Source organism: Lepidochelys kempii, chromosome 10 (assembly GCF_965140285.1).
Source record: "Lepidochelys kempii isolate rLepKem1 chromosome 10, rLepKem1.hap1, whole genome shotgun sequence".
NCBI lineage: Eukaryota > Metazoa > Chordata > Testudines > Cheloniidae > Lepidochelys > Lepidochelys kempii.
In genome coordinates this window covers 34,247,025-34,272,266 of record NC_136389.1, presented here as the reverse complement: position 1 = coordinate 34,272,266, position 25,242 = coordinate 34,247,025, and the positions used below count along the sequence as shown (strand labels likewise).

The 25,242-nt window shown below is 53.4% G+C and overlaps 1 protein-coding gene across 2 annotated transcripts in view; it reads left to right on the top strand.

The window, feature by feature from the left end:
- CORO7 (coronin 7) overlaps nt 1-25,242 on the top strand; it is a 178,280-nt gene that overhangs the window by 7,191 nt on the left and 145,847 nt on the right. For both annotated transcript variants that reach the window (XM_078854612.1, XM_073362801.2), the window contains exons 2-7: nt 6,376-6,472; nt 7,594-7,668; nt 9,370-9,440; nt 10,218-10,401; nt 11,320-11,396; nt 24,875-24,925. In XM_078854612.1, coding sequence (XP_078710738.1) covers nt 6,376-6,472; nt 7,594-7,668; nt 9,370-9,440; nt 10,218-10,401; nt 11,320-11,396; nt 24,875-24,925 — 555 coding nt within the window. The remainder of the gene's footprint in view (nt 1-6,375; nt 6,473-7,593; nt 7,669-9,369; nt 9,441-10,217; nt 10,402-11,319; nt 11,397-24,874; nt 24,926-25,242) is intronic.

Sequence of the window (25,242 nt, the reverse complement as noted above, 5' to 3'; positions counted from 1 at the left end):
GCTACCAAGGGTTACATATAAAATAAAATCATAACTCGCATACTATAGCCTAAACTTAACTCCCAAGGCATTGTTGGTTTAGAGAGAGAGCAAAATCCTTCCAGTGTATTACAGCCAGGCTTGGCTGGGACCTTCTGTTTGTGGGACAAGTCACAGTGTTGTCTTGCCTCCACAGTGGAAAGATGCAGGATTTCTGTACAGATATAGTTCAAAAATCCATTGGCTTCACTTGCCAATTGGATAGCCATGGCTGCTTGTGTTTTCCTATCTAGGATCTCCGCTGAAGACTTTGCAGTCACTTGGTTAGCATTTGGCCCAGAGTGTACATGTATACTGCACAATGGGCACCTAATATTCAAAGACCTCACATGATCCTTTGGCGAACTATTATATAGAGACCAGACTCCCTGCAACCCTTATGCACCTCTGTGCCCTTGGCCAGTTGGGCCCAAGAGCTCCCGGAGTCCCAGTATGATCTGTGCTGATTTAGTTCCCCATTGGTAGAGTTTGTGCCACTAGACCTTCCTATCCAAGGTCAGAATGGGAGGCTGCACCTCGGCAAACTGCTCATCAGAGAAAACAATGAGCCAGGTTCATCTCTGTCCTCGTGCTGGCTGGGGCAGAGAGAAGCGTGTGTACACCCCCTATCTGGTAGCTGCAGGCGTCAGGGCAGCCCTCAGTGCAGGCTGCGTGGAAGGGGCGGGGTTAGGCCTCTGCTATGCTCCCCTTTTTGCCGGGCAAGCTGGTGCTAAGCATCCCAGGGCAACACTGAACAAGGCCCACTTGCTTCACCTTCCATCCCTGCAAATTTAGCAAACTCTGTGCCACGTTACTGAAATGCAGACACCTCTGGAGTGAAGCTCCATGGTGAACTTACAGGCAGCAAGGTGAATACCAGTTAGGAGGATAGAAAGTTTGGACAAGGCGGCCAGGGTGAACAGCTACTCACAGGAGAAGTGCTGAGAAATAAATATATTTTTCAAGACACTGTCAATGTAATCTGTTTTAGTCCTTTTCCAAAAGGAGCTAAAAGTTGTTCCAGGGCCTTCATCGGCCTGAATCCTCCTGGCAGTTTTTGTGGCCTTGCAAATGCTTTCCTATTTGTTATGATTTTGCTGTGTTACAGGCCCTCAGGAGGTGAAAGTGGCTGTAGAGGGGACATAAGGAAACTGACTAGACTCAGAAAAAATCGTGGAGGGGGGAACCTCTTCTCTAAACTTTTACAGTAACTTTGTGTGTTCCTTGTAACAGTAGCAGGCTAAATACACTGGAGGCCCAAGTGACTCTTAAAAGGAGGGTCCCTTTCATGTAAGGTGGGACAGTTATTTACGGTCTCATTCACAAGGCACAACAGACTGCGTGGAATCCAGCACAGCCATTTGTGCAGGATTTGAACATGCTTCCGGGAGATCTAGGTCTGATGCTTATTCCACTCAGCTATCTCCTCTGCCTAAACAAACCTCAAAGCCACCTCTTGTTTTCCTGCTGAAAGATGCCAGCTTAATCCTGGAGGCCAAGGCTTTCTCCACTGAATAGATAGAGCAGGGGCAGCTTCTTGCACTGCCTTGTATAGAGACTATCTAGAGGGCAGGGAGGGGATCGATTGGTCTCCATGGTCCATTTAGTCCTTGACATCTCTGCTGAGGCTGCTGGTAAGGAGGCAATTGATTCCATCTAGGGAGGTGGTTAGGAGACAAGGCACCTGTCCGTAGGGAATTGGACTCACCGCAAACTGTAAGGGCTTCCCTTGACCTCCAGCATAAATCCAACTTTTCCCTTGGCATTAAGAGGGATGGGCACTTTTGTCTCTGTCTATATTTTTCTACGATGTCTCTATCAAAGTGTCAGGTACAGACCGCGGGGTGGTTACGGTTAGTTTAGAATGCAGTGAAGAGGGTTAACAACGGGTTTCTTCTACTATTGTGTGATTTATTCACTTGAGTGTCTCCTGAAATTCCTCACAATCTCCTCTAGTCCTGGCTAATCTAAATCATTGTCATCCTGCAAATATTGCTACCTCACTGTTCACTCCCTTTTCCAGCTCCAACGGTATTTTTCATGTTGAGAATAATATTCCCAAATCATAATCTTTGTCCCTCTTAGCCAAAATGGGATCAGATCCCAGGTAGGAACATTCCTTCATCTTGTCACTCAAAGGTGAGGATTAGCATTTAAATGTAGCTGGCCTTTTAAGTGCAGATGACTAAAATCATGCCTAGGACAGCATGATGCAGATCTGGCAAGTGCCTTTATTTGTTAAATTCCTTCCTTCCCTCAGTATCTGTTCCCCTTCCTCTGCTAGCCAGCAGCCTCCTAATCTAGTGCCCTGCTGACAGCGCTAGCTATAACAGCAGTAAAGTAGCTAGGGCCCAAACCAAAACCTCTCAGTTTGAATGAAAAGGGATTGATACAATCTAATATGACCAGAAGTATTTTAAGATGGGTTTTTACTGTGAACCTTCTCCAGACCCTAGGGTCGCATGAGCATCAGGCCTTTCGGTGGCAGTGACCATCTTTGCCACTGAAGCTTAGGGATTTGCAAAGTAAAATGTTGACATTGATTTCTGTGCATTGTTCTCCGTTTTCCCTAGTAGCTCCAGTGACGGTAGGAACAGTCATTAGCGCGGGTGACTGGGAGTCAGAATTCTGGGCTCTGTTCCAAGGTCTGCCACATATATTTGCCGCTTATATTTTGTTGAACTCGTAGATTGCAGGGTTGTGTTAACAAATTGTCTGTAAAATGGGCGGGGGCTACAGTGGTCTAAAGCGATGGCAATTGTGGATCAATCCGAGAGAAAAGCTAACCTTGTAGCTTGCGAAGGATATTGTCTCAGTAACTCTGGGTATGCGCAAGCTAAGTTTATTAGGAAGCTGCCAGTAGCTGCTGAGTGGATAGAAATCCCTTGCATAGGCAGTCATAAATGGTTAGTCACCTCTATTCTAGAGTTGGACTTAGCCCTTAGAATGCTGATATTTCCAGCTTCTCATCCTAATGGTTACTTAAAAGCATGTCTGTCTGCCTCATCCGGAGCATTAATTTCCAGCTGAAACAGAACGTGGAAGTGCTCTACCAAGTTAAACTGTCCGGCAACAAAAATAACTGCTAAGTGTTTTAGGATGATTTCAATTAAGTCCCTTTCCTCCGACCTGTCTCAGACAGGAAGTGTGCTGAACAGAAGCAATCTGCTGACATCAGTTCAAAACCAACACAACAATATTTTGTTGCTGAGCACAAAACTCCAAAGGGTTGATCGAGCTGCCTTGAACTGTTAACAATTTGGGAGTTCGAGGACTGGAAATTACATTGAGCCACAATTCCAGACTGGCTATATTAGGCCTTGGACCAGCGTCACGAAAGCACTGCTAGTCCAAAGGTCCAGTGAAAGTTGACCTGCCAGGGCTACAAATCAAGGCTGTGTGCCATTGGAGATCACATCTTTTCAGTGTTCAGAGTAACAGCCGTGTTAGTCTGTATTCGCAAAAAGAAAAGGAGTACTTGTGGCACCTTAGACTAACCAATTTATTTGCGCATGAGCTTTCGTGAGCTACAGCTCACTTCATCGGCTGCATACCGTGGAAACTGCAGAAGACATTATATACACACAGAGACCATGAAACAATACCTCCTCACACCCCACTATCCTGCTGGTAATAGCTTATCTAAAGTGATCATCAAGTTGGGCCATTTCCAGCACAAATCCAGATTTTCTCACCCTCCGCCCCCCCACACACAAACTCACTCTCCTGCTGGTAATAGCCCATCCAAAGTGACATTGGATGGGCTATTACCAGCAGGAGAGTGAGTTTGTGTGTGGGGGGGCGGAGGGTGAGAACCTGCAGTTGTGCTGGAAATGGCCCAACTTGATGATCACTTTAGATAAGCTATTACCAGCAGGATAGTGGGGTGTGAGGAGGTATTGTTTCATGGTCTCTGTGTGTATATAATGTCTTCTGCAGTTTCCACGGTATGCAGCCGATGAAGTGAGCTGTAGCTCACGAAAGCTCATGCGCAAATAAATTGGTTAGTCTAAGGTGCCACAAGTACTCCTTATCTTTTCAGTGGCGTTCGACACATGATTTGTAGCCCTGGTAGTTCATGAGAACAGACTCACAGCAGGGCTTTCCAATTCCCATTGTCCCTCTCTGTCCCTGTTCGGTTCTGCCCGGGGTTAGTGGGTGGCAGCTGTCTCCAGGGGCTAGTGCTCGAAAACAAAGTGGTGCTACGCATGGAGCTGCTCTGGGCCCTGTTTCTTGCACAGAATTAGCTGTTAATTTGCCGCGCTTGGAAAGGGGCTACGTCCTGGCGTTGGCCTGGGGATTAAAGAGGAAGATGGTCCGAATGGTACTGCCCATTTCTCACGCGTTGGTGTCCCTGCTAAATGCTCACCATGTAACTTCTTGCTGGTCACAGTTAACCTCTCCATGCTTGTCTCTGCCAAGGCCTCCTGCCCCAGAGAAAGCTGAGTCTGGCTGAGTCTCTCATGGTGCTGTTGTAGGTGGTGAAAACGCTTCTCAATTTCTGCTAAAATTTTCTCGGGCACATGCTTGAAAATCAAGGCAAGGGCCAAAAGAGTCTGGGTCCTAAAGCTGGTCTTTGAGGAGGCTGGGGGTGGACTGAGGTGCTGCTTCCAGTGGCGATGCATGGGGGGGTGTGGAGGCTGTGGGGTGACGGGGATTGTTCAGAGCATGGGTGCAGATGCTGCTCTGTGCTGCAGTGATTCAGCCGGGCTCAGAGGCGGGCGCTCAGTCCCAAGAAGACTGAGTCTTTCTAGCCTGGAGGAAGCAATGGATAAAGCGGGACTCTCTTGTCTGCGGGACTTTGCCCGTTGCCTGGTAATGAGGGTCAGCACCTGGAAAGCTGCTTTGGCTCTCAGCTTCTTCACGCTGCCCCAGCTAGGAGTGATTGTTGAGCACGGAGACACACGTCAAAAAGACCTTGTCCCAGTGACCCAGACCTGGGCTGTACTGAAGTTAGATTCCAGCTGTGGGCCGTGCTTTCAGGGCACCCAGGAAGCCCGGCGGGTGCAGAGCATGTTTCATAGGCTATGTCTGTTCTGCAAACAAAAGGTGTGTTCCTAATGCTGGGTAAAATAGCAGCGAAGACATGGCAACTCCGCGCTTGGATTCCACCTCAGGCTCCCTTCCAGGCTTTTACGCCAGCTCCTAACCCAATTAACAGCCTCAGAGCAGTGTCCTTGTTGCTGTTGTAACCCAGGTAAGCTAACCTGAGCTAAGGACACACCTCTTGTTTGCAGTTTAGGCAGAGCCCTTGGCAGGGCAGATCCCAGAGCCTGGGTGCAGTCACCTACCAGGTGACATGTCAGGTTTTAGATTTGCCTGTACAAAGCTGCAAGTCTTCAGTGCATCCTGGCTGCTGGGGAGCAACTCCTGTGATGCCAGGACTGGTGTAGTCAGCTGAAGGTTTCTGTCCCCTGGTCAGTAGCAGGGAGTTCTCAGTGAGGCATCCTTGGCTGTGAACTCAGACGTGTCTACCCACCACATGCACCCCCTTGTCAGATAGTGCTTGAGCTGGGGCCCATCAGGGCGCTCTGCGAGACTCCTCTACCATGGGGGTGTGGAGGGAGGAGGAGATGCTCATTTCTGTCCAGACAGTGTGATTGTGGCTCTGCTCCTAGAGCCCTGGATAGGAGCTGTTCTGCATGAGCCATCCGGACAGGATTCAAGGGCTGACTTCCTCTGGGGTAACTTCGTGCAGGTAGGCCCAGAGCAGGGCTGGATTGCCAGGCTGGCACTCCCCAATCTGAGCAAGAGGGGAAGGGCCTGGGGGTGGCAAATAACCACTGGACAGGATTCCTTGGGAACCAGCCCTGGGATGCCTGTCTATAACTCTGGGCTTGTGGGGACAGGGGTGGAGGGGAGATGGGGATTGAGCTGTGGAGTACTGAAGCGTGGGGAACCCCACTGATATCTTCTTGCCCTGACTGGGGAAGCCTTGTTCAGGGGGGCTGTTTGCCATCTGCACCCCCAAGTGACAGTCTGAGAATCATGTGCTCTGCACTGCTTGCCTTGTCTGTGCCCCGGGGTGTGCCTGGGCAAGCCTGCTGAGAGCACCCTTGGGCCAGCCGGGACGGGAGCAGCTACTCCACAGAACTAGCTGCAGTCCCAGAGAGAGCCCAGCACTGCTAGAAATGGAGCAAGGGAGAGGGATGCTGCAAGGAACCCCCTGGGGCAAGCAATGGCTTGGGGAGATGGGGCACAGCTGTGTGGTGGTGGGAGGATGAAGTGCTGCGTCTCTCCCTTGGATGCATGGGAGATCCAGCTCCATGGCTGCTTCTCTACTCCTTCCCCTCTTCCTTCTCCCCAGCCCACTCAGGGCAGGGCTCTCCTAATCCCGATTTCTCCTCTGGATTCCAGGCCTGGATCAGGGATATCCGAGCCGGCTCCACCACCTCCTTTGGGAACCACATCAAGTCCAGCTGCTGCTTGATAGCGTTTAATGCTGACTCTGCAGGTAAGGCGCTGGGTGGGCCGAAGTGGAGCCTTGGCAGAGAAGGGTGATTCAGATGTGTGTGGAACACAGCTAATGTGCCCATTAACCCTATAGTCATTGGGGCCCCATTGTGCTAGGTGCTGTGCAAATGCACCCTGCCCTGAAGAGTTTACTTTCTAATTAGACAAAGGGAGAAAGGAAACATTATCCCCATTGGATAGGTGGGGAAACTGAGGAACGGAGGGGCAGTGACATGCAGGGACTAGAACCTGGGTGTCTCAACCTTCTAGGAGGCTCCAGACTAATAATAATAGGATGATGTAAGTTAGAACAACCAACAGTAGGGAGCACAATAGGTGAAAGCAGAGGCAGGGAGGCTGGGTTACAAGACCATGTGATTACTTATCTTCATTAAAGACATGAATATAACGAACCTCGGTGTTGGGCACCTGCCTCGTGGGAAAGATGGCTCTTGCAGCACAGTGCCCCATGTGCCCTGCGAGACATTGTGCCCTGCGGGGCAGAATGTCTCTGGGAAGCATGGCAGTACCACATCCCAAAGTCTGTGTCTGTGGTTGGCGGCTGCCCCATTCGGGTACTGGCCTGGCTTTGCTTGGTTCCTGGGATCCACTGAGGTGTCTGGAAGTGAACAGGGGGTGACCGTCAGCTCAGTCATTACTCACCAATAATGGACTGAAACTGGAGTGGGCTATGTGGACCCTGGTGACTGTTGTCTCCCCCCAGTAGCGCTCTGTGCTTCAGACCGGACTGGTACGAAGCCGGCAAACTCCCTTGTTGGCACTCTCTGCTAATGACTGGTCCAGGCACTCTCCGGCAGTGGCTGGGGGGAGATAGCATGTGCATGCCCTCAGCCCTTGGGGTGTCATCTGTGACTATGTGATACGTTGTCTGTTTCACTGCAAACCTGAGTCTCCCTGTGAACATGCTGCGGGGATGGAACCCAACACCTGCAGGAGATGGGAGCTCCCAGCTGAGCTGGCATCAGAGGCATGTCTGCCCCTGGCTTGCTTTTGGATGCTAGGCGTGCATGGTGTGTGGCACTCCTGGCAAGCAGTATGGTACTCAGCAAGGGGCAGCCATGATGGACTGGTGGACAGCTTAGGACTTATGTTGTCTTTCAGGCGTGTTGGGCATCGTGCCACTGGAGAGCCAGGATGGAGGGAAGATGACTGTGTCCCAGCTGTGCTGCCATTCAGGTGAGCTCACCAGACCAAAACATATCGAATGAGGGACCAGCACTAGTGGGTGGGAGCCAAGCAGTCTCAAAGGCCTCTCTGACGCTGCCAGGAGGGGGCAGGTTTGTGAGGCACGTTTCTATATGCTGAGAACAGGACCGAGAGCCACCAGATGCATTTCACTGGCCAGCCACTGGAAGGCAAGGAGTTTGTGATTAGTGACCTGGTGCGGATTTGAACCTGTGACGTAGCGGTGAGAGTCTCCCTTGCCTACTGCTAATCCATGAGCCTCCTCCCAGCCATTGCATGAGGTTCTTACAGCCAAGCAGGGCATGGATCTCTGACTGGGTCAGTGGCCCTTTGGAAAGGAGCTGTCACTTGTCGCCCATTATCCCTGTGACTCACATGCTAGGACAGAGCGCACGAGAGTACTTGACCGCTTAGTGGGATTGCAGAGCAGCGCCTGGACAGTCTGTTGGCCTGTCTCAGCACAGGCTGCCTGCTCCAACCGGAGGATTTTTCAGGGCATATGCAGCAGATAATCAGAGCCGGAGGAGTGTGGGTGTTCCTTTTTTTTTTTTAAAGGCTTTATGGGCCTGTATCTCGTCATTTTTTACAAACGGAAAAGTACGCAGTGACCTACTTTCTTGAGCGTGCCAGATGCAGCAGAGGGGCTGTTAATTACTGTGTCCGCCTCCCTCCCCCAGGTCCCTGCAGATGGAGTTACAAGGAGCGCCTTTCAGTGGCCTGCATGCCAAACCAGGGAATCACAAAGGGGTGTTTTGTTACCAGCGGCGTTGCTTGCAGAAGCAGGGCCTCACGCCGCAGTAGTGCATCCTGACAGAGCTGTGCATCTGTGTGCTGGCTGTGGTGCTATCTGGGCTGGACGCTGTCTGGCTGACGTTGTGAGGCTCCTGCAGATGCTGACACCAATTGCACCCTTAAGTTAGCAAGGCATTCCACTGCCTCTCTTCGTAGGGGGCCAGCAATGGAAAATCCACTTGGGCCCAAGCCCTTTGATGGGTACAGAAGGCCTGACTGTGGGTGTTTAAAGAGCAGGTTTTCTCCCATTACAGGTGTACAAATCAAACTCAGAAAGCTGAGTCCTCGCTCTCCTGGGGTATGATGGGAGCTCTTCTGGCCTTCAGGTGGGATGGCTGGATCTTGCACACAAAGTGCTTTCCTCCCAGCTGTTCCATACATTTGAGTTGAGTAGCTGTCTCCCCTCCTCCCTCCTTCAGGGGTTTTCAACAGTCGTCCAAGAAAACTGGAATTTCTTACATGGAACCAATCGCCACAAGGCCTTTTTGATCTGTCCCTAACAAAGCAGAAAGGGCAGCGAGCTAGTTCTCCCCATCCCTTGGCAGAATGCCTGGGACAGGCTAGTTAGCTTGTGGCAGCAGAAGGGAAAGGAAGGCATCCTACAGCGGGTTAGCAAGGGCTGAAATAGAGCCACTCTGCTCTCCCCAGATTCCTAGCTCAGCAGTGGGGCTTCAATGATAATCTGATCTTCCAGCTGCTCATGAGAAAGGAGCTGCTAAGCCAGCGGAGGTTTGTCCATTGCTGCCTGCTGGGAGCTGTGGGCTCTGGGAGAATCATGTAGCAAGGCTGTCGTAGGGCAGGGAGCAAGTGGGCCATGGCTGCAGCGGACATGCTGCAGCCTTGGAGCCGAGAGCTGGTGTGCCATTGGAGTGAACCTCTGCTCTCCCCTCTCCCCATCAGATGTGGTGACGGACTTTGACTTTTCTCCATTCGACGCGCTCCTGCTGGCAACAGGCTCTGCTGATGAAACCGTGAGTGTAAATCGAAACGGGCCGAGGGGGGTGCATGCGGCAAACCCACTTGAGCAGGGGAGCGGGGCGGTCCTATGGCCCTGGGGTCATCTCTGGGCTGTGGCTTGTACAGGACTTTTCTTGGAGAACTAAGGAGTGGGGCTGAGGGGCAGCCACAGAGGGATGGGGATGTAAAACGGAGCTGTTGTGCTTGGCCTTCAGGCTACGAGAAGTATGAAAACGCCTTCCCAGTTGTCGGGGGAGAGGCAGCTGCTGAGAGCCCAAGGAGATCAGTGAGATGCGGGCTCAGTGCCCCCCTCGGGGTCTGGGGCAGTGACGGGCTATGGGAACTGTGCTCTGCTGGCAGCAAGCCAAGATGTTCATAGTAGCCACCTCTGGGGCGGAGGGCAAGGCTCAGGGGCAGCCACATTTGTGAGGCAGGTGGGCTGTGTGTCTCCTCTGTCCGTGCTGGGGAGGGAAGGGGAAAGGGCTGTGATTGGCTTGGCTCTATAACCCCACGTGGCACCCAGGCTGTATGCCCAGTTGGGTAGGACTGGGAACCCCACAGAGGCTCCAGTCACCCTGCCTAGGGGGGACAAAGCCAAGGAGGTGAATGGCTGAGCACTTGCTGCCAGCTTTCTAGAGTAAGGGAGCCTAGTTCAAACCCCACCTCCGCACATGGGCGCTGTGGCAAATGGAGCCTTCTGAGTGTGTGGCATCTTCCTGGGGGATTTGGGCATGGGGGGAGGGGCCTTCAAGGGGTCTTGCTGGGGTTCACCCTAGTGTCTCGGGCTGTAGGTGAAGGTGTGGCGCCTGTCTGAGAGTGGCCAGGACCTGCCCTCCTGCCCTGGAATGACCCTGGGGCCAGCGGGATGCCAGGTGGAGACACTCCAGTTCCACCCAACAGCAGACGGCGTCCTGGTGAGCGGAGCTGGGAGAACGGCAAAGGTCTGGGATGTGGCCCAGCAGAAACCCCTGACAGGTAGGCATGGCCGTCACAGTCCTGCAGAGCATGTGCCCTTGGCCCAGGTGCAGCCTTTCCTGAGTGAATGCTGGAGCAAGTCTCTGCTCAGCTGCATTTACTCTGGGAACTCCTGCTACCTGACTGGGGCTAGTCCCTTGGCCGACTCTGTGTCCCCTTTGTGGGTGTGGTGTTTTTCTGAATGACCTCAGTGCTGGTGAAAGCTGCCACCTGAGCAGTGCTGCAGGGCACAGGTAGTGACTGTCCTAGACACCCATCAGGGTCTTAACCCAGTCTCGAAAGGGCCACCCTGCAGGGAGTTCAGGCACCATGGCCCAGTTATTCCTTGGCCTCCCTGCTGAGACACCCGTCCAGAGCATGTGGTGAGTGGTGGTGTGGGCACCTGCTCCCCTCACTCTGGGGTGTGTGTGAGACCAGCACATGTCACGCTGGCCACTGAACAGCCCCTGCGTTGGGATGGCGCTTGAGCACCCTGGCCTCAGCTGGGTTTGAGCCAGGGCCCTATATGAAGGAGGCCTATGCCACTGCCAGTACCTCGAGCGGCTCACTTCTCCTGGCACTGCCTGCATCTGAATTGGACCGGAAGCCCTTGGGGCTGGGGCATGGCCCTTCACGTGAAAATGAACCGAAATTCGGTCACCTGTTTGTTACTTTCAAGCAAAAAATCCAGTATTTGAAATGTTCAAAATGGAAGGGTTTGGCTGGAGAAGAGACTAATGCCTGCAGTGGTGCAAACTGCCCCCACTCTTCTAAAGTGCTGCTGTGTGTTAAGTGTCTGACCTGTGACGAGACTGTATGTTTGTGGGGGAGGGGAGGAATCACCCCCCTTTTGCCCTCCCCTAGTGGTGACTGACAGCTGTGCCCGCCGGCAGCTTGTGCCCAGCAGGGATTGACTCCAACTCTCACTCACCTCCCCAGCACTGGAACCTCACGGCGACCTGATCCAGAGTGTGGCCTGGAAACAAGATGGTGCCCTCCTCGGCACCTCCTCTAAGGTGAGCACAGCGGGTGCACCAGGTCAGGTGGGCTGGGAACCCCGAGTGCTATTTCCTGAGCAGATCTGGTGTGCGGTGTTCGGGGGGGGCACACTGGGGTACGATCAAGCCACGGTGTGATGGGAGCATCTAAAGATCATTCTCCTCCCTCAGCTGTGCTAGGAGTGCTGCTGCTGGAGCCAGGCCGGCTGCCTCTTCTTTCAAGCAGCCCAGGGCTGCCCGCCGCAGCACCTCGGGACAGGCTTGTAGAACCGAGGCGTGAGTGTCGAGCTGCTTGTGCACTAGATGCCCAGGGCTCTCTAGCCTCCCCCACAGCAGAGCTAAGCCTGGACTAGCTCCCGTCTGCTAGGGAGCCCATGACAGCGGTGCAGTGGGGGATGGGACTGGACAGCTGCTGGAGGGGCTGAGCCTGGCAGAGGAGAGGGGAAATGGCAAAATGCAAAGCGCTCCTGTATGTGCCGTCCTTGGTCTTGTCCCTACTGAGCCAGCAGGCGCGGGCTGGAAAGGTCTGACCTCAGTTCTCCTTTGAACTGACCCAAACCCCTCTCACCCTGTGTGCTAGGGGAAAGGAGTTCAGCTTTTACCAGCGAAAGGGGTCTGACAAAGGTGAGTCCAGGGCCTGTTGCAAGGGGAAGGAGCAAATAAAATACGTGGTGGCTGATTGTCCTGGCTTGTGTGCTCCAAATGCACAGCTTGCTGCTTTCCAGTGATGACGTCCACCCCAGTACTAGGGAAATGGCAGAGCCTTTGTCTAGAGAGTCACTCGCTTAGAAAGGCAGCAGGGAAACCAGCAAATGCCTCTTGCCATACGTGCTCTGACCCCTGCAAAACCCCTTTCCTAGAGCCACGAGGCTAGCACCATCAGTGTGCCACCTTCTGCTTCACGTGGTATTGCCAAGATCTGTCATCAGCATTTCTGCTTCCCTCCTCCAGACTTGGGTTGAAAACACTTGATGTGTTATGAACAATTGTGCTGTCTCCCTGCAAACATACAGCAAAAGCAGCTAACCCATCATCTTCCCCGTCCCCACCGCTCTCCTCCCCTTGACAGCCTTTGCTGTTATCCTTCCTCTTAGCTCATCATGTGAAATCACTTAACAGAAAAGAGGCTGCAGTTCCTATGGCATTCCTTGCCACAAATGGGCTGTTAATCCTGGTTCCCTGTTCAAATAACATCACCAGCTGGGTTCTGCCTCCCTAAATTCCTCCTACAGTTTCAACTGGGTACAATAGTCACTTCCTATCCTTGGCTGTTATGTAGTGTTGCTGTGTGCTATTCTGTTCCACCCTAGAGGCAGCTGCATTAAGAGATTCCTGTGAGGTGGGTAAGCTCTCTGGGATCCTGCATTAACACAGGATGCTGTTTTCTTAGAGTTATGTAAATCCACTAGTCATGGAGTGGGAATACAAGAGGCTGGCCTGCACTCCAGAGGCCTGCTCAGTATCTGAACACACCCGTTCCTAACGAACAATTTGGCTCTTCCCTAATAAGGGTGTCTGGAGGGAAAAGTGTAGCGGGGGAGTACCACTCTGCAGAGCAATGCTTGATGCAGGGACCATCTGCTAGAGGAGTAATGGCTCTCTTTGAGTGGGACCTGCATTCTGGCTAATCTTCAGCAGAAAGCCTGCCAACATCCCTGCAGAGGACAGAAGAGGTTGAATGGAGGGGAGGGCATGACGCATTCTGTAGTACTATATGTTGCCAGCAATGACTAGTCAAACGTATGGGCGGGTGGCGAATGTGAGACCAGAGAGTGACCCTGGATTTGGTGTTGCTCCCTGAGCAGTGTGTGCTGCGGAGGTGGAGTACTCTGTGCAATGTTCTAATGCTATGTAACAGCTGGCTTGGTTGCATGGGTACCAATATAACCTTCAGGCAGCAGGTCTATGCATAAGAACTGCAATCATAGGGCAGAAACAAGCTTTCCTGGGGATATGCTCAGCATGTATAGAGAACTGCACCACAGTGCACAGTAAGCATTTCTCCAAGTTTCTTTCAAGTCTATGGTGCTAGTAAACTTGATTCTTTGTTCTGTAAAGTAGGAATGTAATATTCCTGGAGTCACTAGATGGTGCTATTGCAGATTGTAGTTCTCTTCATCTGGCTGAATAAGAGTTTAAATATTTTATTTACCAGATATTGTCAAGACACTGTCACTTAACATCAGACTTAATCAGTATTAATGTCATCATAACAGTCATAAATAGGGCCCTACTTAACTTGCAATATTGTGGAAATTGCAGATTCTTCAATATTAGGCTTCCACCACAGTTTTGACAGCGTGAGCCCTGCCATGCCCTCCCAGGTGGCTGACAGCAAAAAATCTCAGGGAAAGTAATAATGTATTTTATTACCACAAACAATAAGATCCATTATTACTTTTCTGCAATTTTCCATGGCTTGTCCACAACTTGGCTGCAATTTTTTGACAATCATTCTGCAATTCAAAAAGGGCCTTAGTCATAAATAGTCTGTCAGGCAGTGCTACAGAATGGTCAGCAGGGGTCACCCAGGATTTTCCATGGTTCTTGATTTGCCTGGCTTCCAACAGCAGAATTCATGCAGTGTTCCCTCTAATTTTTTACATCCATGTGCAGAATTAATCTTATTATGTGTACCAATATGGAGGTGATATGTGGTGGTGGTGGGGCTGAGGGATTTGGAGTGTAGGGGGCTCAGGGCTGGTGGTGGGAGTGGGCTCTGGGGTGCGGCTGGGGATGAGGGGTTTGGGATGCAGGCTGCCCCAGGGCTCTGGTAGGGTGAGAGGACTCCCCTCGGCCCTCTCTCGCCACAGCAGCCCAAGGCCAGGGGAGAGGCGCCTCTGCCTGTGTGCCCTTGATATCCGTGTGGCCCCACAGCTTAGAGGGAACTTAGTTACTAGGTGTGTACAAAAGTGTTTGAGATCCTGATGAACAAAACTCTCATGGTCTAAAAGTAGAATTTCTTGATCCAAAATCAGAACCAACTGGATTCAAAGTATATTTCTGCAACTTGTCCCCCTCTCTGATTGTCCAGTCATTCCTCCAGTTTCTGTACCCCATGGTCTCTGAGTGTATGCGCTATCCTTGACATGGCTGGTGCTGGCTCTCCCTGGCTACCTGGATACTGCAGGCATACTGCATTTTTGTGCCTCTAGAAGAAGTGAGGCAGTAATATTCCTGTTGATACTGGCAAATCTGTCTGCAGCTGGGCTAATGACTTCTAGCTCTAGCTGCTGACTGGGGAAGGCAAAGTCAGACATTTGTGACAGCTTGCTGATAGCAGCCCAGGTAATCACATGCCATTGATTGGCTGTTCCCAGGGCTGTTTCTTCCTTGCCTGGCTGCTCTGGCGGGCGACTCGCTCTTTGTCCCATCCCTTCTGTTTGCCCACAGGATTGCAGACAGCATGGCTGAAGTGCGGTGAAAGCAATCCAGTGATTTTTCAAGTTGCTGGCGTTCTCGTGACTCGTACTGGTCAATGCAGGCATCTGACTGCCTTTGAGCTCTGAGTGCAGGGCTTCCATTGGCCAGCCTGGAAGGGCTGATGCCACCTCTTGCTGTGGCAGAGTTGACCTGGTGTGGGGGATTACAGGCTCCTTGCTTTAGTAGGTGATGCTGGAAGCAGTTGACCTGGTGTGGGGGATTACAGGCTCCTTGCTTTAGTAGGTGATGCTGGAAGCAAATACGACACTTCAGCAGCAAGGGGAAATCCTGGCCCACTGCTGTCAAGGGAAGTTCTGCCATTAGTTTAAATAGGCCAGGATTTCACCCCGGATCTCTGGCCCTGTATGCCTTTAATCCCTCAGGTCCCTGAAGACTGAGCTTTGTCACTGCCAGTGCATGTGACTGGAACCATCAGACTCCTCCAAAGCTGTTGGGTCTTTGCTGACCACTGTCCTGGGTGGCAAGCGCACGCTTCCTCTCCTCGCCAAGCTGTGGGGGAGAGTCCAGCGTTGTGTGTCACTCAAACTCTCCTCACATCTCACTCTGCCTGGCTCCTCCAAACAGTCCTGCCCCCGTCCTGCGCTCTTGCTCTCTGGGGTAGATCCTTAACCATATTCCAGCAGTGCCCAGGCACCTTGGCCAGGCTTAAGGCCTGTTGTGCTAGGAGCTATGCAAACACAATGAGAGGCAGTCCCTGCCCTGATGACACTGCCATTAAAATGACTAGACCAACGGTGTCTGAGCGGAAGGAGGCTGTAAGAACAAACCCTGACATGCTCAACCCATGGTACGGCAGTGCCACCAGCCTGAGCTGGGTTTTTCTGGGAAGTGATTAGCTAACCAGCTGGAGGATGGGAAGGGGGCGTGCACAGGGCAGGTGGGGAGATGGGGGAGGACATTGGCACCCGCAGCAGAGGACAGAGAAGGCCCAGTCAAAGCATCGGATGCTGGTGATCTCGGCGCCCAAAGGTTCCTGCTGTGGCTGATCCTGCCCACTCCTGTGCTTGTGAGTGGCTCCTCCCAGCCTGTTCTCTTCCCCAAGGGGTTGTGGTGAGGGGTGGGGTCATTGGGGGCTGGTGCCCTGTGAGGACAGTGTGGGAGGGGTAACTGGGTCAGTCTCCCCCCATGGGATGGCTGGCCCTGCCCGGCCTGGTTTCCACATTGTGCTGCCCCTGCTGAAATCCAATTACCCCAGTGCTTCTGCTGCTCATTGGAAGATGAAGGGGAGAACTGGCTAGGTCCTCGGCTGGTTCCACTGTTCTGGGTTTCCTTGAATTGGGTGGGAGTGAGGGACAGGCCCGTGCTGCGAGGTGCCTGTGCAGTGGGCTGATGCGCTGCTCTGGCCAGTCAGCTGTGCGGAAGGGAACGGGCGATACTCAGCCAGTCTGGGGCAGGATTGTACCTGCTCGTCTTACCAGCAGAGGTGTTGAGGGAGGGAGCCCTAGCTCCATTAGGGCCCTGGGTGTCCTTGTGGATACTTTCCATTCTCACCAGCGTTAAAGGACCTGTTTGTGTCCCCCTGACACCTGGGCAGGCCTCTGCCTTCAGGAGGGGTAGACATCTGTTGAGAATTTAGTGGATGCCTGCGAAGGAATATGCTGCAGCTGACCTTCCCCACTACCCGGGCTAGGCTGTCTTTGTCTGTGCCAGCCCTGCAGATGCCAGCTTCCTCCCCCAGAGCCAGGCGGGCTCCGCAGGGCCCACAGGAGCAAGTGTGCCACAAACTCCCCATCAGCATGTCTGACTACAAACACACCCCCAGCAGAGCTGGAGCATGGGAAGGACTCCCAGCCTGCAGTCTCATCTTCATAGCAGACCCAGTCTGAGATGGCTGATCCGAGCAATGCAATGGAGAGCTGTGCCTGTGGGCATGGAGCAAAGAGTGATTGAGAGGAAATGGGTGACGGGATGGATCACTTGAGGATTACCTGTTCTGTTCATTCCCTCTTGGGTGCCTGGCATTGGCCACTGGTGGATGACAGGATACTGGGTTAGATGGACCTTTGGTCTGACCCAGTGTGGCCATTCTTATGAGAGAGGACAGAGTAACACATTGCCCATCTGTAGCATCATCCCCCAAGGATCTCTAGCAGCACGTGGACTGGACACATACTTACTCCCAGTGTACTGCTCGGGGTGAGGCCCCAGAGGAAGAGCCAGTAACAAAGCCATGACCAGAACCTAGCAATCCTGCATTCCGGGCAGCACCTCTCCCATTTATACAGCACCTAGCACAATGCGCTTCCCATCACTACCATAATAACAAGAGCCCATGACTTCTAGCCCAGCTCAATTCACTGAAGAGATTGAGACTTCATCCTAAAGAAACGCACTGCTTACTCCTGGCTGTTGTTGCTAGGGACGGCAGAAGCAAACTTTGTCCCATGCTGAGGCGGGGAGAGCGGGGCTCAGCCTTGGCTGAGCCCCACATGTGTTAGGGTCGCCAATTTTCTAATCACACAAAACCAAACGCCCCTGCCCCACCCTTTCTCTGAGGCCCTGCCTCCTACTTGCTTTATTCCCCCTCCCTTTGTTGCTCACTCTTCCCCACCCTCACTCACTTTCATTGGACTGGGACGGGGGTTGGGGAGGGGTGAGGGCTCTGGGCTGGGGAGGAGCGGGCTCTAGGCTGGGTCAGGGGGTTGGGGTTCAGGGGGGTAAGGGGTTTAGAGTGCAGGAGGGGACTGGGGGCTGGGGCAGAAGGATGGAGTATGGGGCCCTCTGAGGAAGTGGCCGCCAGGTCCCTGAAGCCTCTAGGCACATAGGCAGCTGTGCACACTGCCTTTATGCCCACAGGTGCTGCCCCCCGCAGCTCCCATTGGTTGCAGTTCCCGGCCAATGGGAGCTGCAGAACTGGTGCTGGGAAGGCCTAGGGGCTGCAGGGACCTGGCAGCCACTTCCGGGGGCAGCATGGAGCCTGGGCAAGTAAGGAGCCTGCCTTAGCCCTGGGCCCCTGTTGAGTTGCCAACCAGACTTTTAACAGTGGTGCCGACTGGAGTTGCCAGGTTTCCTTTTCAACTGGGTGTTCTGGTCGAAAACCAGGTGCCTGGCAACCCTAGCTGTGTTGGAAAGTCACCAGGCACGTTCTGGGCACTGTAGAAATGATGAATCGGGGTCTAGGTGTCTCAGAGCTGGCTGGGTTTGTATGGGGCATTGCAGTGAACGGGGGGAGCAGACCTCTTCATCCTGGTTGAGAGAGGGAAAAGGTGGTGGTGTGGGACTGTGGCGAGTGAGCACTAGATGGTGCTTGTGACTCACATACTGCTCCAGAAGGGCCGGCTGTGCGGCACTTTCCCTGTGCGGCACTTTCCCTGCCTGGCTTGAGCACCCAGCTCAGGGCAGGTCTCTGAATTCTGCAAGGGCAGGCCTCCAACCTTCAGGGCACCCCAGCCTTGTCTGTGCTCGACTCTCTAGCAGAGCCGGGGTGGGCCGGCTGGCGCTGCTCGGGTCCTGGCACTGTACCTCTCGCTCAGAGCCAGTCTGGGGGATGTGTTAATGCAGCCCTGTCCCTTCTAATGTCCCACTACTACTGGAACTCCCCATCACTGGAGCTCCCCGAGGGGTCTCTCCAGACCAGGGCTCTGGGGCTCTGTCCTCGCACCCCCATCCTCCCGTGCCCTCGTGGGAAGGCTGGGGCATGGCGCCCTCAGCAGCTGGGAGAAAGGCTCTGAAGGTTTGAACAGCTTGATTCGTAATAATTTCTCTCCACTGGGGGCTGCTTCCTTGTAGGGTCGCAACCTTGCTAATTCCCCGCTCAGGCAGCCCTTGGCTGCCTGGGGGGCTCTGCCTGATGGAGGGTTGGGGGAAGACACTTTTCAGGCAGGCATGCCAAACCCATGAAAAAAAAATGCAGAAATTGGGCTTGTTTTTGGTTTAATTGGCTTGTTTGGCTTGTAGCTTGTTGCTTTTTTTTTAAATTTTATATTTTTTTTCATCAGGCCCTGGCAAGCAGGGGCAAGGTGGGGAAGAGAGTCAGGGGTGCACAGTGGGCCCACCACAGTCCCAGACTGCATGCCAGGGGGATCTAGTCACATAGAGCATTGGGGTTCTTAGGGATTGGCTTGTTTTGGCCTTATTTTGAAATGGGATTAGCTTGATTTTTTTTTGGCTTATTGTGAAAGTCAGGGTTCTTATTTACTGCGTGAAAGTTGGCAACTGTGCTTTCAGGCCCCTTTTCTAAAGCATGCCTTAAGAGTTCCCACTCCTGAGAGCTGAGCGGGGGCAGGTTGCACCATGGGCTATTGGCTGCCTTGCTGCCAGCTCAGCAGAGGTCCCGTGGCACTGGGCTGCCATCAGAAAGCTTCATTTGCACCTGCCAGTGTGCTGAGGTCTGAACAGCCTTTGGGATCCATAGATCTGGTAGGAACAGATGTGGCCACCCGGGTAGTGCTTTCCCATTGGACCAGCTTCCTCTGCCCCCTGGTGGTGATAATGACAAACCTCATGGTAGAGAGCGCTTCCCAAACCAAATACCAGGCTGGTGGAATTACTGTACTGAGTGTCCTTGGGATTGTCCTGTGACGAGGGTTTGGCTGGAGAAGGTGGGAGGTGGTGACTGAGCAGAGCCCAGCAGCAGTAACCAACTGTTCGGGCCAGGAATTGAAGAACATTGCAGCGACATTGCAGTCCAGTTCCCCTGTTACTTAATGACCCAGCTGGAATCTGGCCCGATTGCACACCTTGCATCTCTTCTCCGGCACAGTACACTCTGCCTGGTCAGGAGGGGGCAGACCCTCCATCTGCCCTCCTTTGTGCCTGTAGCCCAGTCTGGGTTGGCATTAACCGAGAAGAGCGCCTTTGGTGTGACATCACCTGCTCACTTGCAGCACTTTGGCACAGAGGATCCCAGTCCAAGCACTGACAGGATCTGTCTGCTCTTCATGTGAAACCAGGCTCCATGCACCTTCCCTGAAGTACTGGCTGCTGTCAGAGCCAGGTTTTTGGACTAAATGGACCTTGGGTCCAATCCAGTCTGGACAGTCTTAAGTCTTGGTAGGACTTTGCTGGCCGCTGGGTAGCAGTGCTGTGCTGTTGCTGTGGGGCAATTGATCCTCTTCCTGCTGGTGCTGCTGTCCCACAGGAATGTGGCTAGGGCAAGAGCTGAGAGGAAGAATTCCCTGGGCTCAGTCAGAATGCACAGACAGGCGTCTTCGGTCTGGGGCATAGCGGTGATATGTGGTGTGTGTTTGGTCCCCTTGTGCTGCCTCTTCTCCCTGATCCTATGGTTGGGTGGCTGGGCTGAGTCGAAGGCTGTAATCTGCTGCAAGGCAAAAGCTGTCCTGCAGGCACTAGGGCTAGCATGGGGCTGGGCCCAGAGAAGGGAGTGAACTTTGGGCCTGCTGAATCCCGCAAGCCCTCAGCAGGGAGTGGGCCAGAATGTCCCTTTGTACTGCCCCTTGAGCCAATCTAGCCCTGCCAGCCCGGAGTGCTGGGGAATCCACCATTTCATCGTGGCTGGCTCGCAGTACGGAGTAGCTGCCTGCTGCTCTGAGCACGCTATGAGAGCCAGGCTCTTGAGCTAGGGAATAGTCTCCCCAGGGAAGGGCTTGGCAGCCCCTTTTCCTGGGACACCCAAATTAAACACTGACAAAAGAAGCCTAGATTTGTCCTGGGTTTGTACAGTGCCATGGGGTCCTGCAGTGTCCTGGGCCTGCTAGGGTGATATGCATAATCAATAAGCCGTGGAGAGCAGTCAGTCCTGGCCCCTGGCAGGGAGATGAGCTGAGCAGCAGGGCTCTCTTCCCTCCCTCCCAAAGTGATTTAGGAACATGGATCATCTGCAAGGTGCCGTGCCAGCAGGATGCCTGAGAGGCAGGGGAAGCAGGGTGGTGGGGGAGGTGACAGCAATGAGGTCAGCTCTTAGTCCCGCCTCCTTAGAACCAGGCCCTGCTGCAGTTTCCCTTGGTCCAGACATTTCTAGTCGCTCCTCCTCTGGGAGCCTCTCTGCCAGGAGAAGCTGAGCCAGTTGGCACCTCTAACGCCCTTGTGGTGTGCTTGGAACTATTATTGATTCCACTGAGGGCTCTTTTCTTTCTCTCCCCCCCGCCGCCCCACCTGTTGGCCTTCACCACGGCTCCCTCCCTTGACTCATGTTCCCCTGGACATAGGCCAGGGCACATGGGCAGACAAAACAGACCCCGTCCTCTCCCGGAACAAGATAAGAGAAAGCCCCAAGGGCACGGGAGAAGAGAAAGCAGCCTGGAGACACAGGGTTTCTAGGGCGGAGATGGAGCAGGAATCACTGCCACTACCCTTGTCTGCAGCAGTGTCCTTGATCATCCTGGGCTGTTGTCAGCGCAACGTTGATAAGGGGCTTGATCCCTGGGGCCCAGGCCTGCATGAGGAGTTTGTAGGGCGATCAGTGCTTGGGGGTGTTACGGGGGTGGTGGAGCCGATTGGGGCCAGTGTGACCCATGGGAATGTTCCCCAACACGCATGGAGCTCTAGGGACATGTGGGATGTCAAGCTGAGCCTGCCGATTGCCGTCACCACACTCCCCCGTGCATATGGCAGGGCTCTCCAGCATAATGCCCAGACCAAGGGTTTGGTCATTACACTAACAGTCAAGCCAAAGGTGCATCCTTCCTCTGCAGAGGGTGCTGGGCCCCTCTGTCCTCCTGCCGGCCCGCTGAGCTGCTGCCACAGGGAGCTCCACAGCCAGGCTCTCAAGAGCTGGAGGCGAGGGAGCCTGCAATTCCTTCCCTAGCAGCTTTGGGGGCAGGCGTGGCTTCCCCCTCGTTCAGCTCTCCTCCCCTCACCCCGACCTGATGGCTCGAGTGCCGGCCTCAAATCTGTGAGTGAGGGAATGGGTTTCCATCTGATGGTGGGAAGAGGGAATAGGTAGGCCCCAAACTGATCAAAGCCCCAAGCCTGCCTGCCCGAGAAGGGGGATTGGATTGGGACGAGCACCATGCTAGCTCCATGGGAGAGCCAGTCACTCTGGCGTGAGGGGAACTCTGTCCCCCCAGAGCCAGCGTGCGTGTGGGTGAGCACAGACAGCAGCTTTCCAAGCACCAGCACTGTCAGCGCCCCTGGGGTCTGCACACCCTCACGCCAGCCTCCCTCTCCGCTAGTCGGAGCCGCAGGTCTTGCCGCATATGGCAGAAGCCGGCAGGCCAGAGCCAGAGCAGAGGAGTGGCATACGAAGGGTTTCAGAGTAGCAGCCGTGATAGTAGGTATCTGCAAAAAGAAAAGGAGTACTTGTGGCACCTTAGACTAACACATTATTTGAGCATAAGCTTTCGTGGGCTAAAACCCACTTCCTTGGATGCATGCAGCGGAAAATACAGTAGGAAGAGTGTCTCGTTGTAGTGTGTATGATAACACCCATTGTTTTATGGTCTCTGTATGTATACATCTTCCTACTGTATTTTCCGCTGCATGCATCCAAGGAAGTGGGTTTTAGCCCACGAAAGCTTATGCTCAGATAAATTTGTTAGTCTCTAAGGTTGTTTCTCAGTCACTTTATTTTGCCTGTAAGTGCACTTTGACAGCATTTCCTAGGCCGCTGGGGTTCCCTTTCTTTCCTTCGGGGACAGTGAAGTGGCTTGGTAACAAGGCAGACCTATAGGCCTCAGGGACTCGGAGCCTATCCGCACTGCAGTCCTGTGGCACGATCACAGCTCGGGTTGACGTCCCCAAGCCAGCTTTAACCCAGCCAGCTCAGGTACCGGAGGCTGGAGCAGGGACACTGCAGCAGCTTAGCCTAGCCCTGTGAGTGATTCCCCAGGGGGGTGTGGCCAAGGTGCCACAGGCGGCTTTGTGGTTCTGGTAGCTGACCTTGCTAGATGACAGCTAGCTCCAGTGTGTCTGTGAGCTGCAGTCACACCTTGAAGACACCCTTAGCGGGGCTGATTGGGAGGCAGGGGGATGGATGAGAACAATTGAGGGGGAAAGGAGTCCAGGAGAGCTGGCTGTATTCTAAAGAATCCTCATTGAGGTTGCAGGAACAAACCATCCTGGTGTGTAGAAAGAGTAGTAAATATGGCAGGCGACCAGCTTGGCTTAACAGTGAAATCCTTGCTGATCTTAAACACAAAAAAGAAGCTTACAAGAAGTGGAAGATTGGACAAATGACCAGGGAGGAGTATACAAATATTGCTCAGGCATGCAGGAGTGAAATCAGGAAGGCCCCAAATCACACTTGGAGTTGCAGCTAGCAAGGGATGTTAAGAGTAACAAGAAGGGTTTCTACAGGTATGTTAGCAACAAGAAGGTGGTCAGGGAAAGTGTGGGCCCCGGGGAGGCAACCTAGTGACAGAGGATGTGGAAAAAGCTAATGTACTCAATGCTTTTTTCACCTCTGTTTTCACAAACAAGGTCCGCTCCCAGACTGGGCAGCACAGTATGGGGAGGAGATGACCAGCCCTCTGTGGAGAAAGAAGTGGTTCAGGACTATTTAGAAAAGCTGGAGGAGCACAAGTCCATGGGGCCGGATGTGCTGCATCCGAGAGTGCTAAAGGAGTTGACGGATGTGATTGCAGAGCCATGGGCCATTATCTTTGAAAACTCATGGCAATGGGGTGAGGTCCCGGATGACTGGAAAAAGGCTAATGTAGTGCCCTTCTTTAAAAAAGGGGAGGAGGAGGATCGGGGGAACTACAGGCCAGTCAGCCTCACCTCAGTCCCTAGAAAAATCATGGAGCAGGTCCTCAAGGAATCCGTCTTGAAGCATTTGGAGAGGAAGGTGATCAGGAACAGTCAGCATGGATTCACCAAGGGCAAGTCATGCCTGACTAACCTAATTGCCTTTAATGATGAGATAACTGGCTCTGTGGATGAGGGGGAAACAGTAGATGTGTTATTCCTTGACTTTAGCAAAGCTTTTGATAGTCTCCCACGGTATTCTTGCCAGCAAGTTAAAGAAGTATGGGGTGGATGTATGGTCTATAAGGTGGATAGAAAGCTGGCTAGATTGTCGGGCTCAACGGGTAGTGATCAATGGCTCCATGTCTAGTTGGCAGCCGGTATCAAGTGAAGTGCCCCAAGGGTCGGTCCTGGGGCCGGTTTTGTTCAATATCTTCACTAATGATCTGGAGGATGGCATGGATTGCACCCTCGGCAAGTTTGCAGATGACACTAAACTGGGAGGAGTGGTAGATACGCTGAAGGGTAGGGATAGGATAACAGAGGGCCCTAGACAAATTAGAGGAATGGGCCAAAAGAAATCTGATGAGGTTCAACAAGGACGAGTGCAGAGTCCTGCACTTAGAAAGGAAGCATGCACCCATGCACCGCTACAGACTAGGGACCGAGTGACTAGGCAGCAGTTCTGCAGAAAAGGACCTAAGGGATATGGTGGACTAGAAGCTGGATATGAGTCAACAGTGTGCCCTTGTTGCCAAGAAGGCTAACAGCATTTTGGGGTATATAAGTATGCCCTGGCTCTGGCAGACCCGCTCCTCTTCCTGCCCCCCGCGCCCCCCCCCCCCCAGCAGGCAGGACTTGCCAGCTATTAATCAATGGAGAAGAATCTCTGATAGAGTCCAGGGGGGAGCCTCTTGGCTGGAACAGTGCCAGCTCTGACTGGCAGGCGGAGAGGAGTCAGTAAAGAAAATGGGCCGGGGGACCCTTGGGAAGTCGCAGGGACCCATCTCCGCCCCTGCCAGGAGAAAGCAGCTTGAATGAGGGCAAGTGTGGCTATGGATCCAGGTATTGACTCAGGTCTCTACTGGGGCAGGTTCTCTCTGCTGCAGGCGCTGGGGGCTGGAAGCTCTGGCCGTTGTCCCCGCTCCAACAAATTGCAGAGCAGGCCCCCCTGAGACTGGCTCCTTGGGCAAAGTCTGGCTCCCCACATGTCCCCCCAACACACAGTTCACTTAAAGCAGACTGCATCAGGGTTCCCCTCTAGGGGGCATTTTGGGAAGGGATGGGGTGAGCCATAGGGGAACGGGAGCCAGCAGCCCCAAGGAGGGTGGAGGTCACAGGCTAGTGCTGTTCTGTGGCTGGTGGTCCCCCCCCTCCCCACAACCATGCGTTCAGTCCAATGTGCGTTAACTGTCCTGTGTTCTCCATGGCGCTCACCTCCAACTGTTCTCCTTGTCTCTCCACAGGATAAGAAGCTGCGGATCTTTGACCCAAGGACCAAGCCAGCTGCAGCCCAGGTACTTCCTTGGTCTGCCGGGGGCGGGGCGGGGGGGAACGGACGGATGGATGGACAGCCTGGGTGGAGCAAAGCGAATTCGAGGTCGGTGGTCAGATACCATGGTGATGAGCCCAGTAGAATGAGCTGAATCGACCCAAGAGCTACAAGGTGTAGATAGTCCGGGGTCTGTCTGTATGGGATCTTCACTGCTGGGATCTGATATTCGGGAGAGGTACCAGGGTTAGGAAGGATATCGTTACAGACTGAGCTCCTTGCGGTGGGGTGTGCTCCGGGCAGCTCCATGGAGACTGTTCAGCATGGGTTGAAGAACTGTAC